The 13,499-nt window shown below is 63.1% G+C and overlaps 2 protein-coding genes across 2 annotated transcripts; one reads left to right on the top strand and one right to left on the bottom strand.

Annotated features, from left to right (window-relative positions):
• Window positions 1-15: 15 nt before the first annotated feature.
• Window positions 16-5,444, bottom strand: MAPK15 (mitogen-activated protein kinase 15). The gene is made up of 14 exons (XM_059672422.1): window positions 5,340-5,444; window positions 4,233-4,331; window positions 4,074-4,103; window positions 3,883-3,973; window positions 3,084-3,214; window positions 2,707-2,870; window positions 2,427-2,566; window positions 1,787-1,844; window positions 1,364-1,501; window positions 1,145-1,250; window positions 868-1,054; window positions 611-789; window positions 397-513; window positions 16-290 (listed from the first exon to the last, which is right to left on the bottom strand). The coding sequence occupies exons 1-14, from the start codon at window positions 5,406-5,408 to the stop codon at window positions 57-59; spliced, it is 1,743 nt and encodes a 580-aa protein (XP_059528405.1). The 5' UTR covers window positions 5,409-5,444; the 3' UTR covers window positions 16-56.
• Window positions 5,445-9,640: 4,196 nt separating this feature from the next.
• On the top strand, window positions 9,641-11,480 carry CCDC166 (coiled-coil domain containing 166). The gene is made up of 2 exons (XM_059672394.1): window positions 9,641-10,205; window positions 10,327-11,480. The coding sequence occupies exons 1-2, from the start codon at window positions 9,771-9,773 to the stop codon at window positions 11,170-11,172; spliced, it is 1,281 nt and encodes a 426-aa protein (XP_059528377.1). The 5' UTR covers window positions 9,641-9,770; the 3' UTR covers window positions 11,173-11,480.
• The last annotated feature ends 2,019 nt before the right edge of the window (window positions 11,481-13,499 follow it).

The following is a 13,499-nucleotide window of genomic DNA, read 5'->3' as shown; positions in this document are numbered from 1 at the left end:
GCCAGCAAAGGGGGTGGCGGGACTTGGGGGGCAAATCCGCGGACAGTAGGCGGGGACTAGGGAGGGGTGGCGGGTGGGGGCGCCGGCGGGGAGCGAGGCCCACACACCGTGGCCGTGTGGCCGTTTCCGGGGAGCAGGGGCAGGCGGCCCAGCGCCGAGTGGCTGACGGTGCCGTAGGCCTGGGAGTAGCCCCCGAGCGCAGCCCGGGCAGCCCCCTGGACCCCCTGCGAGGCAGAGGCTCTGAACATCCTCCGGCCCGGCCGGGCCTCCCCGGGACGCCCCAGAGGGACCTGCGCGAAGTCGGGGGTCCTGGTGAGAGGGAGGGGAGGGGCGCGAAGAGGGGGACACGGAGGGAGGAGGGCTGAGGGGGCAGGAGGGCTGAGGGGGCGGGCTCACCCGTCTTGCGCCGGCCGCGGGGCCAGGGTCCCGGTTGTTCCGGATCAGAGCCTGGACAGCCACCTGCGCGGCCGCCTGCGAGGCCAGCGAGGGCGCTGCCTGGGCGCGGGGCTTCGCCTGGGAGGCACGCGTCAGGAGGTCACCGCCGGCCGGCGCTGTGCGCCCCAGGAAGGCACCGCGGAGGGTCCTCCCGTGCCCACCCTACACCACCTACCCACGAGGGGGGTTCCGCCGTCGCCCCGGGGGGCCTTTCCCCGCTCCCCCGGCCTCTCGGGGGCGGAGGCTGGAGCGAGGGCGCCGGCTGGAGAGGGGGTTCCGGCTGGAGAGGGGGTTCCGGCTGGAGCGGGGGCGCCGAGTTCTGCCTGGGGACGCTCTTGGCTCCGCCGGGGGCGTCTGTGGGTCGGATGTCAGCCGGGGTGAGGAGTCTGGGCGCGGACAGGGGGGGTCCCACACCTGGGGTCCGCCGCTCACCGTGCGCGGGGCTGCTTTTTGGCCTGTGCCCGCGGTCCTGCACGGGCGGCGGGGGCGCGGCTCTGAGTTGGAGCGCGCGCGCCTGGGGCCCGGAGGCGCTGAGCTCCTCCCCCGGGGCCTGCACCTGGGCGTCCCCCTGGCCCTTCTCTCTCGGGGGGCGGCTGCCGCCCCTGCGCTCCAGGATCATCTGCGGGAGGGAGGCGCTCAAAGGGGCGCGGGCGGCGCCAGGCCGGCCCGGGCGGTGGGGGCGGGTGGGTGGGGGCCGCGCCGGGAGCACCTGGTAGAGGAGGCTGCGGTACTCGGGGGCCGTGAGCTGGACTCCTTCGTGCACCGGGAGCCGCACCTCCGCCTCCAGCGCCCACTCGCGGGCCGGGCAGTGGAACCTGCGGGAGCCCACGAGGCGGGTACGAGAGGGGGCGAGGCCCGGGCTGCGGCCCATTAGCCTCCCCGACAGCCTGGGGGGCAGCGGGACTGGCGGGCGGCAGGCCCCCCCTACCTCTGCACGTAGGGGTGCTGCAGGGCCTGGGCCGCGCTCAGCCGCTTGTTCGGGGCGAACACCAGGAGTCGCTGCAGGAGGTCCAGGGCCTCGGGGGGCGTGTCCGGGGGCAGGAGGGCGTCCAGCGCCTGCCCGGGCCTGCGGGGCCACGAGTCCCGTCCGGTCCGGTCCGGGCCCCCCACAGCCGCACCTGCGGCCCAGGCTCCACCCTTTGCCGAACCCCACTTGACTGTCTCTGGACCCCCTCGACCCATTCAGGACGCAGGCAGCCTGGGGTGGTCACCAGGTCCGGGCCTTACTTCCGGTCCCCTCCTGTCCGCCCCTGGAGCCCTCTTTAGCGTGACCAGCGGGGCCGGGCTGGGGTCTGGCCAGCTCAGCAGGGACACGGGAAGCTGCGGGAGTCCAGGCCCAGCCCTGACTCACCCGGCCGCCAGGTGCTGCAGGATTGAGGCTCCGTAGCCTGAGCCGAGAGCCAGCAGGTCTGGGGGGGACGAGGGGCAGAAGGTGTGAGGTAAGGAGGGCGGGGGTCTGGGTCCAGCCATCCCTCTGGCCCCTCGAGTGACCGCTCTCTGGGTTTGGGCTGCCTGGCAGCTCCCACCTGGAACATCGGGATGTGCAAACCTTCCCCAGGCGGCCACGCGCTCACGCCTCCCTCTCCACGCAGGAGAGTGAAGACTTGGGGAGAGAATGGGGCTCCCCCACCCGGTCCTGCCTCTCTCTGGCCCCCCTCCCTCCGGGAAGAGGAAGGACCCCGCCCACCCAGCCACGCCCACCACTGCCTCCTTCCAGCTCCTCCCCCAGCCTCCCCCAGCCCAGCAGTGTGGGCCCGGCCCTGCACCACTCAGAGGGCTGGCCCTCTCGCCCGGCCCGGCTGGACCCTCTGAACCCTGTGGCCAGGCCCTGCCTGCCTTGCAGGCTGCACAGCTGCTCCCTGACACCCCCATCAGCTCCCCCTTTTCCCGTCTTCCCGAGGTTTCCGGACCCCTGGCATCCTGCCCCCCAGTCCTGGCCTGTCGGCCGCCTCCCCAGGCCTCGTGCCCTCGCCCAGTGGCCCTGCACGCACCCTCCTGGGCCGGCGGCGGGATGGTCTGCAGGATGAGCTCCAGCTGGTGGAGGGTGGACGTGCCGGGGAACAGCGGCTTCCCCCGGAGCATCTCTCCCAGGATGCAGCCCAGGCTCCACATGTCCACCCCCGGCGTGTACCTGGGCGGAGGGGCGGGGCGAGGCCATTCAAGGGGGCGGGGCCCGGTGCTGGGAAGGGGCGGGTGAGGACACCAGCGGGGGGTGGGGGGGCCCGGAGGGGCGGCTGCTGGGGAGGTGGCGACGGGAAGGAGGGGCGTTACCAGCTGGAGGACAGCAGCACCTCCGGAGCCCGGTACCAGCGCGTGGCCACGTACTCCGTCAGGGCCTGGCCCTCGGGGCCCTCGGGGAGGCCGCCCAGGGAGCGGGCGAGGCCAAAGTCGCAGACCTTCACCAGGCAGTTGGCGTCCAGGAGGACGTTGGAGGGCTGGGGGAGGAGGCGGCTCAGGGCAGTAGGCCCCGCGCGGTGGGCGGGGGCGGGGGACGGCGGGGGACAGGGGTGCAGTGGGCCAGGCGAGGTGGATGGGGGTCTGGGGGGTGGGGACGGGGAGCGGGGGTGGGGGACAGAGGGGGGTCCAGTAGGTCCGGCGCAGTGGGCGGGGCGGGGGACAGGGGTGCAGTGGGCCAGGCGAGGTGGCACCTTCTGGTCTCGGTGGATGACGCGGCCCGAGTGGATGAACTTGGCGGCCCGCAGCAGCTGGCAGAAGATGTAGCGCTTGTGCACGTCCTTCAGCAGCGTGCCCTTGCCGATGACGGCGTTCAGGTCCGTGTCTGGGGGGCACCGAGGAAGCAGTGGGGTCTGGGTTAGCCCAGGGGTCCTGGGGAGAGCAGCTCGGTCTGTCCCTCTTGGAACCGCTCAGGGCACCTGCTGGCCGCTGCCCGCTGAGCCCAGGTCCCTCGGCCGCCCGCAGGGCCACGCCCTGGGCGGGTACACCTCCCAGTGGGCCTGCAGGCAGCGTGGGCCTGCTCACGGCTGGGACAGCAGGAAGTTTGTGGAATTGTTTTATTTTGTGCCTTTGTTTTATTTTGATTTTCTGGTTAAACCTCACCTGAGGGAATTGCCCATTGGCTTTGAGAGAGTGGAAGGGGAGGGGGAGGCACAGCTCAGTCAGGGCCGGGGGGGTGGAGCCTGCAACAGACCCTTCAGTCCACAGGCCAACCCTCTTTCCATGGAGTCCAACCAGCTCGGGCTGTGCCTTTGTTTTATAAAATGAGTAGAAAAAGGAAAAGGAGCTGCGAACAGTGGACACAGCAGGGGCCTCTGGGGGTACTGCCATCAGCCAAGCTGTTTGTCCTTGGGCACAGGGCACTGCCCAAGGGGCGGGTGCCGGCCACGCAGGGACCTGAGGAGTCGAGGGACGTTCCCAGGGAGCCAGACCACTGGAGGGGGGTCTCAGGCGAGGGCGGAGGAGGCTGGGGGCTGACGAGGCCTGACTCACCCATAAACTCAAACACCAGGTATATGTCCCTGTCATTCTCCGCCCGGATCACATCCAAGAGCCTAATGATGTTTGGATGGTCCCCAAATTCCTGGGGAGAGAGCCAGCAGCTGGGTTCCAGGGCGGCGGCCCGGCTCCCCGCTTTTGGGGGGACGGTGCCCGGGGAAGGGGCTGAGGCCGTGGCCACGCACCTGGAGCAGCATGACTTCCCGGAACGTTCTCTGGAACGAGGCAGAAACACACGTGTGCGAGGCAGCAGGGCCCACAGGCGTTGGGCTCGCCACCCACACCCACTGACCCTGGGACCTCGCCTCAGAGCCGGCCCTGCCCTCCCCTTTCCACGCTGTTACCTGGGCATCTGTCTTATCCCTAAAGGCATCAAAGATTTTCTTGATGGCCACGACCTCGCCAGTCCTCTGATCCACCGCCTTCCACACAATTCCATAGGCCTGGGGAGGAGGGCGTCAGCCCCCTGTCCCCACCCAGCCCCCCTCCTTCCTGGTCTGGCTGCTGGGAGGGGTAGGAGTGCAATGAGGGCCCCTGCAGGCTGCTCAGGACCCCAGCATCCTTGGGGGGGGGGGCGGTGACAGGCAGCAAGGGGAGATGGAGGCCAGGGAGGGTTGGGGTCTGGGGCAGGACCCTTCTCCAGGCACCCTAACCTCTCTCTCACATGCTCCAGCCAGCCTGTCAGCAAATCCTACTGGCCATTCCTTCAGAATTCATCAGAATCCAACCATTGCTGCCATGTCTGTTGCCCCCCTCCCCGCCCCAGCCTGAGGCTCCCGCAAGCCTGGCCTGGCTAGTGGAGGCGAACATCTTCACTCACCTCCCTTGCCCGCTCCCCCTACCCCCCCCACCCCAACAGCGGCAGGTGAGCCTGGTAACCTGGCACCAACGCTGCGACCACTCCCGGTGTCACTAAACGTAGAACCCAAGTCCCCAGAGCTCCCGCGATCCGCCCGACCCGTCCCCGTCACTTATCCAGTCTCAACAACTCTGGTTCCCCCCAAGTCAAGCCTTGGCCCTTGCTGTGTGCACTGCCCCCCATGAACACACGCGCTCACACAGCTTCACATACACACTCCTGCACAATCCCACGTGCTCACTCACGACCACAAACACGCGTGGGCTCACACAGGCTCTGGTTCCCGATGCACGTCCACCGCGTTTATCCTCTCAGCGCCCGCCCCCGTCAGAGCCCGGGACAGGGGGGTCCAGCTCCCAGGGAGCAGTGTGGGCGCCGGGAGCCGGAGCTGGGGAGCAGGAGGACGGGGACGGCGGGCAGGCGCTGCTCGGGGACCCAGAGCCGTGCCCCTGGGAGGAGGCGATGCCGGAGGCCTGTTACCGGAAACCGAGGCCACACCTCCGGCAGGTGGCGGAGGCCCGATGCCAGCCTCGGTCCCCACGGAGCCGGGGAGACAGACCCTGCCTGGCCTTGCGGGCGCGGCCCGGCTCACCCCCTTCCCGAGCCGCCGCTTCAGCAGGTATCGCTGGGCTACGTGCGCGTCCACCTCGGCCGTGTACATGCCGGCGGCGGGCCCGGGCTGCACAAACCGGCGGCGCAGGAGCTGTTGAACCCCGTTGCCTTGGGAACAGGCGGCGCCTGAGCGGGGGCCTGGGGGCGGGGCCTGGGGCGGGGCCTTGCAGCAAAGCCCCGCCCCCTCACCACCGCCCGGAACCCGGTCCCGCGAAGAGGTGCCCTTGTCGGCCTCTGCCCCAAGGAGCCTGCGCAGCCTCCGCACGGCCCCCCCCAACCCCTCCCCCCCCTCCCCCCCCCCCCCCCCCCCCGATCTAGGATCCGGGCTGATGGTTAGGTCACTCGCAGGCGGCCCTCCATTGCCGAGCTGTTGGGAGTTGCGGTCTCTGATCCCCCAAATTGAAACAGAAGTAAGTGGCAAAGACAATTGGAACACTCCCCTCTCCCCCCAGAAAGATGCCGAGTTTTACACAGCACACTTACACGTGAGCCACGTGCCAGAGAAGGGGCGTGGTTAAGTATAAACCGTTTTTTGTTTTGTTTTTGTTTTGTTTTTTATATTTTATTGATTTTTTACAGAGAGGAAGGGAGAGGGATAGAGAGTTAGAAACATCGATCGGCTGCCTCCTGCACACCCCCTACTGGGGATGTGCCCGCAACCCAGGTACATGCCCCCGACCGGAATCGAACCTGGGCCCTTTCAGTCCGCAGGCTGATGCTCTACCCACTGAGCCAAACCAGCTAGGGCGAGTATAAACCGTTTTGAACTGAAGACCATGAATGCCCCGGGAGGCGAGGGGTGCGGCCCACGCCAGGCCGAGCGGACATTACGGTTCCCGATGCTTATCGAGGACGACAGTTCCCACCGTCAGAGGCCGGAAAACGAGGAAGCTAAGCCCAGCACAGGCAGAAACGACGAAACGAGGAAGACGGGAGTAGGACGCCCTGGAACGGAAACTATACAAGCGGGAGAGAAAGCCGGCGAAAGCTGTCCTTCAAATAAACGTAATAAAATGCAGCTGGACTGGCGACAACTAAGCGAAAGGCCCATCCCTACCAAACCCTTCCAACAGGGAAAAGATAGCGAGCCTCTGCCCTCCGCAGCCTCCCCCAACGTGCGATCGCCCAGTGAAATGGCAGGTTTAGGCGGATCCCTAAATATGAAGGCGAATGGGAAAGCTAGTGCCACCGGGCAGCGGGCAGAGGGCAGAGGAGGACGCTCGCCGACCAAGCGGAGGGAGGACTGACGACTGACTGGACAGACTGAAGGGCGTGGGAGCGGGTCATGGGGACTCCCGGGCCAGGAGTGGGGCTGTGACCAGAGCGCACCCCGTCTGCTCCTTTCCCTGCCCCCCCCCACCCCGAGCCGGAGGAGGGCTTGACCCTGAGAATGTGGCCAATAAGCAGAATTATTCCAACATCAGTGAATTTCAGCAAAAAATACAAAACAAAAAACAACCTGCAGCGTGAATTCATTACACTTAATTATTAAATCAATGATCATATCAATTTTTTAGTGGAAACTGGTATTTGACTCATCCATTAGTTGTTTTTAAATCTGCTATTATGTGTTTTATCTAGGGGCCTTTATTTTATTTTATTTTATTTTATTTTTTGTTAATCCTCACCCAAGGATATTTTTCCATTGATCTTTTAGAGAGAGTGGAAGAGGGAGGGAAAGACAGAGGGAAACATTGATGTGAGAGAAACACATCTATTGGTTGCCTCCTGCACGCGCCCCGACCAGGGCCCTGGGCCAGGGAGGAGCCGGCAACCCAGGCATGTGCCCTTGACGGGAATGGAACCCGGGACCCTTCAGTCCACAGGCTGGTGCTCTATCCACTGAGCCACACTGGTGAGGGCAACCATTGGCTCTTTTGAGTGAGGGCATTATCAACATGGGGTATTTATTATGCATCAGATAAACAGTGGGCCGTGTATTTAATGTTCGTCTTAACCTTGGGCCGGAATGGGGAGGCCTCAACCAGGAGACCAGAGTCAGGGGTGTGGGCGGTGGCACACAAAGCCCTTTGCTGAAACAATCAGATGGAACCTTCAGCTTCAACCTCCACCAGCCTCCTTGTAACTTAGGAGACCAGACGCTCACGGCCCCCACCCACCGCCCACACTGCAGACCAGACCAGCCCCATCGCCGGCCCCACCCTCCGGGGGTCACAGTCCTGAGTGTGGGCCCACCCCTCCCCTGCTCCTCAGGGTCAAAGTCTGAGCGGATATCACCGCTGTTTCCCTCTGAGTCACCGTCGGAGCCACTGCCCTTCTTGTCTGGGGCACAGCCGCCCCCACCCGCTGGGTGGCCCAGGTGTGCTCCCTCGGCCCAAAGCTCTCTGCTGCCCTGCCTGCTACCCGAATGCGCTATGGACTCAGGTGCCCAGGAGGGCTCCTTGGGGCTGTGTGTGTGGTGGTCTCTGGTATCATGCCCGCAGACTCAGAAATGAGGATGTCTGATCCCAGCCAGTGGGGCTCAGGGGTTGAGCATCGGCTCAGGAACCAGGAGGTCACGGTTGGATTCCCGGTCAGGACACATGCTTGGGTTTGGGGCTTAATCCCCAGTTGGGGGCATGCAGGAGGCAGCCGGTCAATGATTCTCATGACTGATGTTTCTATCTCTCTCTCTCTCTCTCAAATTAATAAGAAAATATACGTATATATTTTTTTAAAAAGAAAAGAGATGAGGGTGCCTGAGGAGGCTGGCAGGACTTAAAGCTCTGCCCATTGAGTCCTCCATCTAGCAACAAAATTAAAAGGCCAAGTTTGACCCAGACACTCCGTGACAGTTGTGTGCCGCACAGGAGCCCGGGCGAGGCAGGGGCAGCGTTGCCTGGAGGCACTAAGTCAGGCTGCGAAGGACTAGACGGGCCATGGGAATAGGCCTCCACTTTCTGCAGTCTGTTTCTAAATCTGTCCAATGGGTACGGTGGCACCAGGCAGGCCTTGAGGGTGGTGAGGTATCAGGAGGCGCAGGCAGCTGCCCCTGGGGGCAGAGATCCTGGTATGTAAATGCCAGGCCCTGGAGAGCCGCTGGAGCAAGCATGTTAAACCCCGGCCGGTATGCGGCCGACCGCACCGAGTTTGGCAGGCTTGGGGTGAGGAACCATCCGAAATGGCCTCAGTAAAGCCCCCCTTGCAGCTTCAAGGTTTTCTGTTTTTCCCTGATTCTAGTTGGTCTTTTGTCAATTTTCTACAAGTCAGGCACCAATATCATATTAAAAGTCCGTATCATTTAAGCCCATCGTTCAGATGCTGTTTTAGGCTATGGGCAATGTTTCTTTTTTAAAAAAATATATTTTATTGATTTTTTACGGAGAGGAAGGGAGAGGGATAGAGAGTTAGAAACATTGATGAGAGAGAAACATCAATCAGCTGCCTCTTGCACACCCCCTACTGGGGATGTGCCCGCAACCAAGGCACATGCCCTTGACCAGAATCAAAACTGGGACCCTTGAGTCCGAAGACCTACGCTCTATCCACTGAGCCAAACCGATTAGGGCTGAGCAATGTTTCTTTTATGATATTTTTTAAAATATATATTTTTATTGATTTCAGAGAGGAAGGGAGAGGGAGAGAGAGAGAAACAGTGATGAGAGAGAACCACTGACCGGCCGCCTCCTACACACCCCACACTGGAGATTGAACCGGCAACCCGGCTTGTGCCCTCACAGGGAATCGACCGTGACCGCCTGGTTCATAGGTCCATGCTCAGCCGCTGAGCCACGCCAGCCGGGCCGTCTCTTTAATATTTTAATGTTAAAATAAACAAAGATCCTGCATTGTCTTGGTTTATGCCATTTTGTCTTTATTTATAAAACACATTTTTTACAAGAAGGAAAATGCCTCAGTTGCGTTCCTAATTTTGAGAGGCGCTGCCACGCGTGTCGCGCAGGTGTAGCCATGGGTGTGAACTGCCACGGCTCTGAAATCGACCTGCGGGCCTCGGGCGGGATCGTCGGGCTGCGGCGCCGTCCGTCTGATTCGGAAGCCACTCCAGCCGCCTGGGTGTGACCTGTGCGGGGCACACACGGTGTCAGGTATCAACTCTGAGTGAGGGAATTGGGGGGCTGGAGGGGGGAGGGAAGTAGGGCTGTTGCCCCGGCAACGGGGTGATAGTGGGGGAGGGCAGCTAAGTTCTGTCTCCACGGAGACAGTCGGGGCTGAACACCAACAGTACTCGAGGTGGGCGCACCCCACGGATGGCCACGGTCCCAAAAGAGCCCACGAGTAAAGGTTGGCCACGGGGCCCCGACTCCCGATTCACCACGTGCCCCTGATTCTGCCTCCCCAACCCTGAGACGCGCCCCACCCGCTAGAGTTTTCGGGCTGCGGAGGGGCAGGGCTGGGCGCGGAGCGGGCTGCAGGCGGGCCCTCACGCGTCCCTCCCCCCAGGCCGGGGCTCATGGCGCCCAAAAAGAAGCGCGGGAGCCGGCCGGCAGACAGCGCCGCCGCCGCCAACGCCGAGGCGCAGCTGTCGGAGCGCGCGCAGTACCTGCTGCGCGAGCACGGGCTGCTCACCCAGCAGCTGGACGCCTACGAGCAGTGCGTGGACCAGGTGCTGCAGGACAACATCCTCCTGGACGGCGAGGCGCTGCGCCTGCGCGACGAGAACCGATTCTACGCCACCTACGTGAGCGCGCACGCGCAGCGCTGCGCCAACGCCACGGTGCGCCTGGAGGAGCAGAACCGCGTGGACCTGGCGCAGATCCACAGCCAGCGCACCGACCTGGAGGCGCTCTACCACGGGCGCGAGGAGGGCGTGCGCGCGCAGCTGCAGGAGATGGAGGCGCGCGCGGCGCACATGGCGCGGCAGGTGCAGGAGCTGCAGCCCTACAAGGCCAGTGCGCGTGCGCCGTGGGCGGGCCAGTGCGCGTGGCGGGGCGCGGCGAGGCGTGCGGGGGTCGGAAGCCGGTGGGCTGGGCGCGTGCTGACCCGAGCTGCCGCCCCCGCCGCTGCAGGAGCTGCAGCTGGAACAGCTGGCGCGGATCCGGACGCTGGAGCGCGAGCTGCTGCACATGCGCGTGGAGCACACGCAGCTGCTCCACCGCGTCAAGCGGCGCTTTCTGGAGGACAAGGCGGCCTTCGAGCGGGAGGCGCGCCAGCGGGTGCAGTCCATGGCGCGTCGCGCGGAGAGGGAGGCGGCGCGCGCGCTCATCGCGCACACGCAGTCCATCAAGGCGGACAACGGGCGGCTGCGGGAGGAGCTGCTGCGGCTGCTGCGCCGGGCCCACCTGCTGCACGAAATGCGGCGCCAGCTGCTGATGCAGCGCGAGCAGCTGTGGAGCGAGCACCAGGACACGTGGGACCTGGCGCGTGTGCACAATTGGCTGCGCCGGGGGCCCGGAGGCCCGGAGCTGTTTCAGCCGCTAGCCTCCCCGCGCCAGGGGTCCATAGCCTCCGGCACAGACTCCTCCAACTCCCCGCCAGGCTCCTTGTTCGAGCCCTCTCGGAACCCGTCCCAGGCCTCTTCCCTCGCCGTCTCCAGGGCCCCGTCAGTGGTCTCGCTGCGTGTGAGCTCCACGGTCCCGTCGCTGGCCTCGTTGAAGGCGGGGTCACAGTTGCGTTCCCAAGACTGGTCGAAAAGGGACTCCCAAGTCTCCTCCTTGTCCCCGTCCCGCCTGGGCTCCCTGGCCCTGTCCGGCCCCGGCTCGCGGCTCTCATCCTTGACCCAGTCGCTCCATGGCTCCAGGATCCCTTCGCGGTCCTCGTACCGCGGGGCCTCGCAGAGCACCACTGCCTCTGCTGATTCTGCCCCGGGGCCGGGCGAGCCGACGGAGACCAAGGACACTGACAGGGCAGACTGAACCCGCCCGGAAGGAGTCCAGGCTGGGGGAGACCGAGCGCAGGAAGCTAGCTGGTGAGTGCAGTTGTTCATAAAAATGTGACACCCCTACCCCCCCCCCCCCACACACACCTCTGTGCCCTGCTGCTGCAGCGCTTCCTGCCAGCTCCGGGCCCCTTACTCCTTTCCAGGCGGCAAGGTAGCTTGATGTGCCCTCACCCCGTGTCAGCCGGAGCCAGCATCCCTCCCCACCATGGCTGGCCTCGGCTGCTCCCACAGGGCCAGGGCCGGAGAAAGTCGGGATGACCGTGGTGGCAGAGACGGCAAGGGGGAGGGGGGGGTATGGGAAGGTGGCCAGGGCAGAAAGGAGCCTGTGGTCAGGAGGGCCAGTGTCGGCCACCGATTGTTTAACCTCCTGGGGGTGTTGGGTAACTTTTTTTTTAATGTAATTTCAAATGTAGAGAAAAGTTGCAAGACAAAGAGGTCTCATATAGCATTTATCTAGATTCACCAGCAGTTTGCTTTCTACCTCTTGTGTGTGTGTGTGTGTGTGTGTGCGCGCGCGCTCGCCCCACCCCCCAGACATTTCAGATTAGGTTGCTAGGTGGTGCCCCTTCACCTCTAGGTCCTCATAGTGTTTCCTGAGGACAGGGACATTCTCCATCGCTGCAGCCCAGTGACCGGTCCCGAGGTCAGTGGGGAGAAAATAGTACTAGCGCGTCCTCACTTCACACGCCAGTGTTGTCAGCTGCCCCCACAGTGCCCTGTGGCCACCCGTCTGCCAGCGTTTACCACATGCAGTTGTCAGTTCCAGTGTGCACAGGCCGGTTAAGATGACCGTGAGGTGGTGTGCATATTCATTGGTGGCTGTGCCAGGAGGCCGCCTGGCTGTGGGCGGCGGGGGGCAGGCCGAGCACCCTCAGCACTGGCCCCGGGACAGTGACATCGCCCTGAGCGCAGAGGGAAGGTTAGTAAATCGCTGGTCTTCGGAGGAGAGCGCAGTGATCTGAGGCCCAAAGAAAATCACGCTTGGGATGGGCAGGCCTGGGATGGAATGGGACTGGGCCCAGCGGCAGGAGCTGAGAGCACAGGTTCACAACGAAGCTCCTGTCTGCCAGGAGCCGCCAACATGGGGGACCACAGAGGAAGCAGGCGGAAACCCTGCCCTCTGGGCCCTCCGCGCTCCGCCCAGTGCTTCCTGTGGAGGAGGAGGGCCGGCCGCTCAGAGCTGGCAGTCCGCCCTCTCTCCCTGTAGCCGCCGGTTGACGGTCAGTATTTTGAAGCAATTATTTTGGACCAGAGTGTGGTTAGTTTATCGAGGTTGAGTTGCAGTATCAATAGCAGTATTACTTTCCATCCGTTCATTTTGTAGTTTCTGAATTTTCTTTCTCATTTTGTGTTTCAGTGGGACTCCCCCGTTTCATTCTCTGAGAGATGTCAACATGCACATGTAAGCGCATGATTCATGAAGAGCCCCCAACCCTCCACACACTTTGTATCTCCATCCCGCCTTCCAGGCTTAAGAATCCGACACTCCCATTACCCTCAGACCGGCCACTGTTCCTCTCTTTGTGGAAAGTCATTCCCCTGGGTTCTGACATTTGGGACATATTTGTATGTAAGTTACACTTTAATAAGCGTTACTTGGAAAATCTTGCTGCCAGCTCCTCATTCCTCGCACGGCTCTCCAGCCTCTTCCGCTAACCAAGCTGCTCAAGCCCCTGCCAGCCTGGCTCTGGACAGAGCGTCAGTCCACAAACTGAAGGGTCCCAGGTTCAACTTCGGTCAAGGGCGTGTACCTCGGGTGCAGGCTCGATCCCTGGCCCTGGTCAGGGCACGTGCGGGAGGCAGCTAATTGATGTCTCTCACAACCATGTTTCTCTGTGTCTCTCCCCCTTCCACTCTCTCTAAAAAATCAATGGAAAAATATCCTCAGGTGAGGATTAACAGCAACAAAAATGTGGGCAAAAGTCGTGAACAGACACATCGTGGGGATGATACCGGTGGCAGCACGCATGTAGAAAGGTGCTCAGCTCCGCCACGCAGGACGAAATAGACACGTGTACACCGCTGGGATGGATTCCGTGTTAGGGGGTGACAGTGGCGTGTGGATGAGGACGTGGAGCAAATGGACCCTGGCACTGTGGCAGGAGTACAAAATGGTAGTCAGTGTGGAGAAATTTGTTGGCAATTTTTTTTAAGTCACCCAAGCACATGCTTTTATTGATTTTTTTAGAGAAAGGGAGGAGGAGAAACATCAATGTGAAAGTGATGCATTGACTGGCTGTCTCCCACACACACTCCAACTGGGGACCGAGCCCACCATCTGGGTATGTGCCCCAACTGGAC

This window comes from Myotis daubentonii, chromosome 17 (genome assembly GCF_963259705.1).
Source record: "Myotis daubentonii chromosome 17, mMyoDau2.1, whole genome shotgun sequence".
Taxonomy (NCBI): domain Eukaryota; kingdom Metazoa; phylum Chordata; class Mammalia; order Chiroptera; family Vespertilionidae; genus Myotis; species Myotis daubentonii.
Note: the sequence above shows the minus strand (reverse complement) of the source record. Positions and strands in the feature narration are given on the sequence as shown.

Coding starts and splice junctions, on each gene's coding strand:
- MAPK15 (XM_059672422.1), bottom strand. CDS start 5,408: ATGTACACGGCCGAGGTGGACGCGCACGTAGCCCAGCGATACCTGCTG. Junction 4,104..4,232: donor GGGATAAGACAGATGCCCAG/GTAACAGCGTGG, acceptor GCCTCGTTCCAG/AGAACGTTCCGGGAAGTCAT. Junction 1,502..1,786: donor CTGCAGCACCTGGCGGCCGG/GTGAGTCAGGGC, acceptor GTGGCCCCGCAG/GCCCGGGCAGGCGCTGGACG.
- CCDC166 (XM_059672394.1), top strand. CDS start 9,771: ATGGCGCCCAAAAAGAAGCGCGGGAGCCGGCCGGCAGACAGCGCCGCC. Junction 10,206..10,326: donor AGGAGCTGCAGCCCTACAAG/GCCAGTGCGCGT, acceptor CCGCCGCTGCAG/GAGCTGCAGCTGGAACAGCT.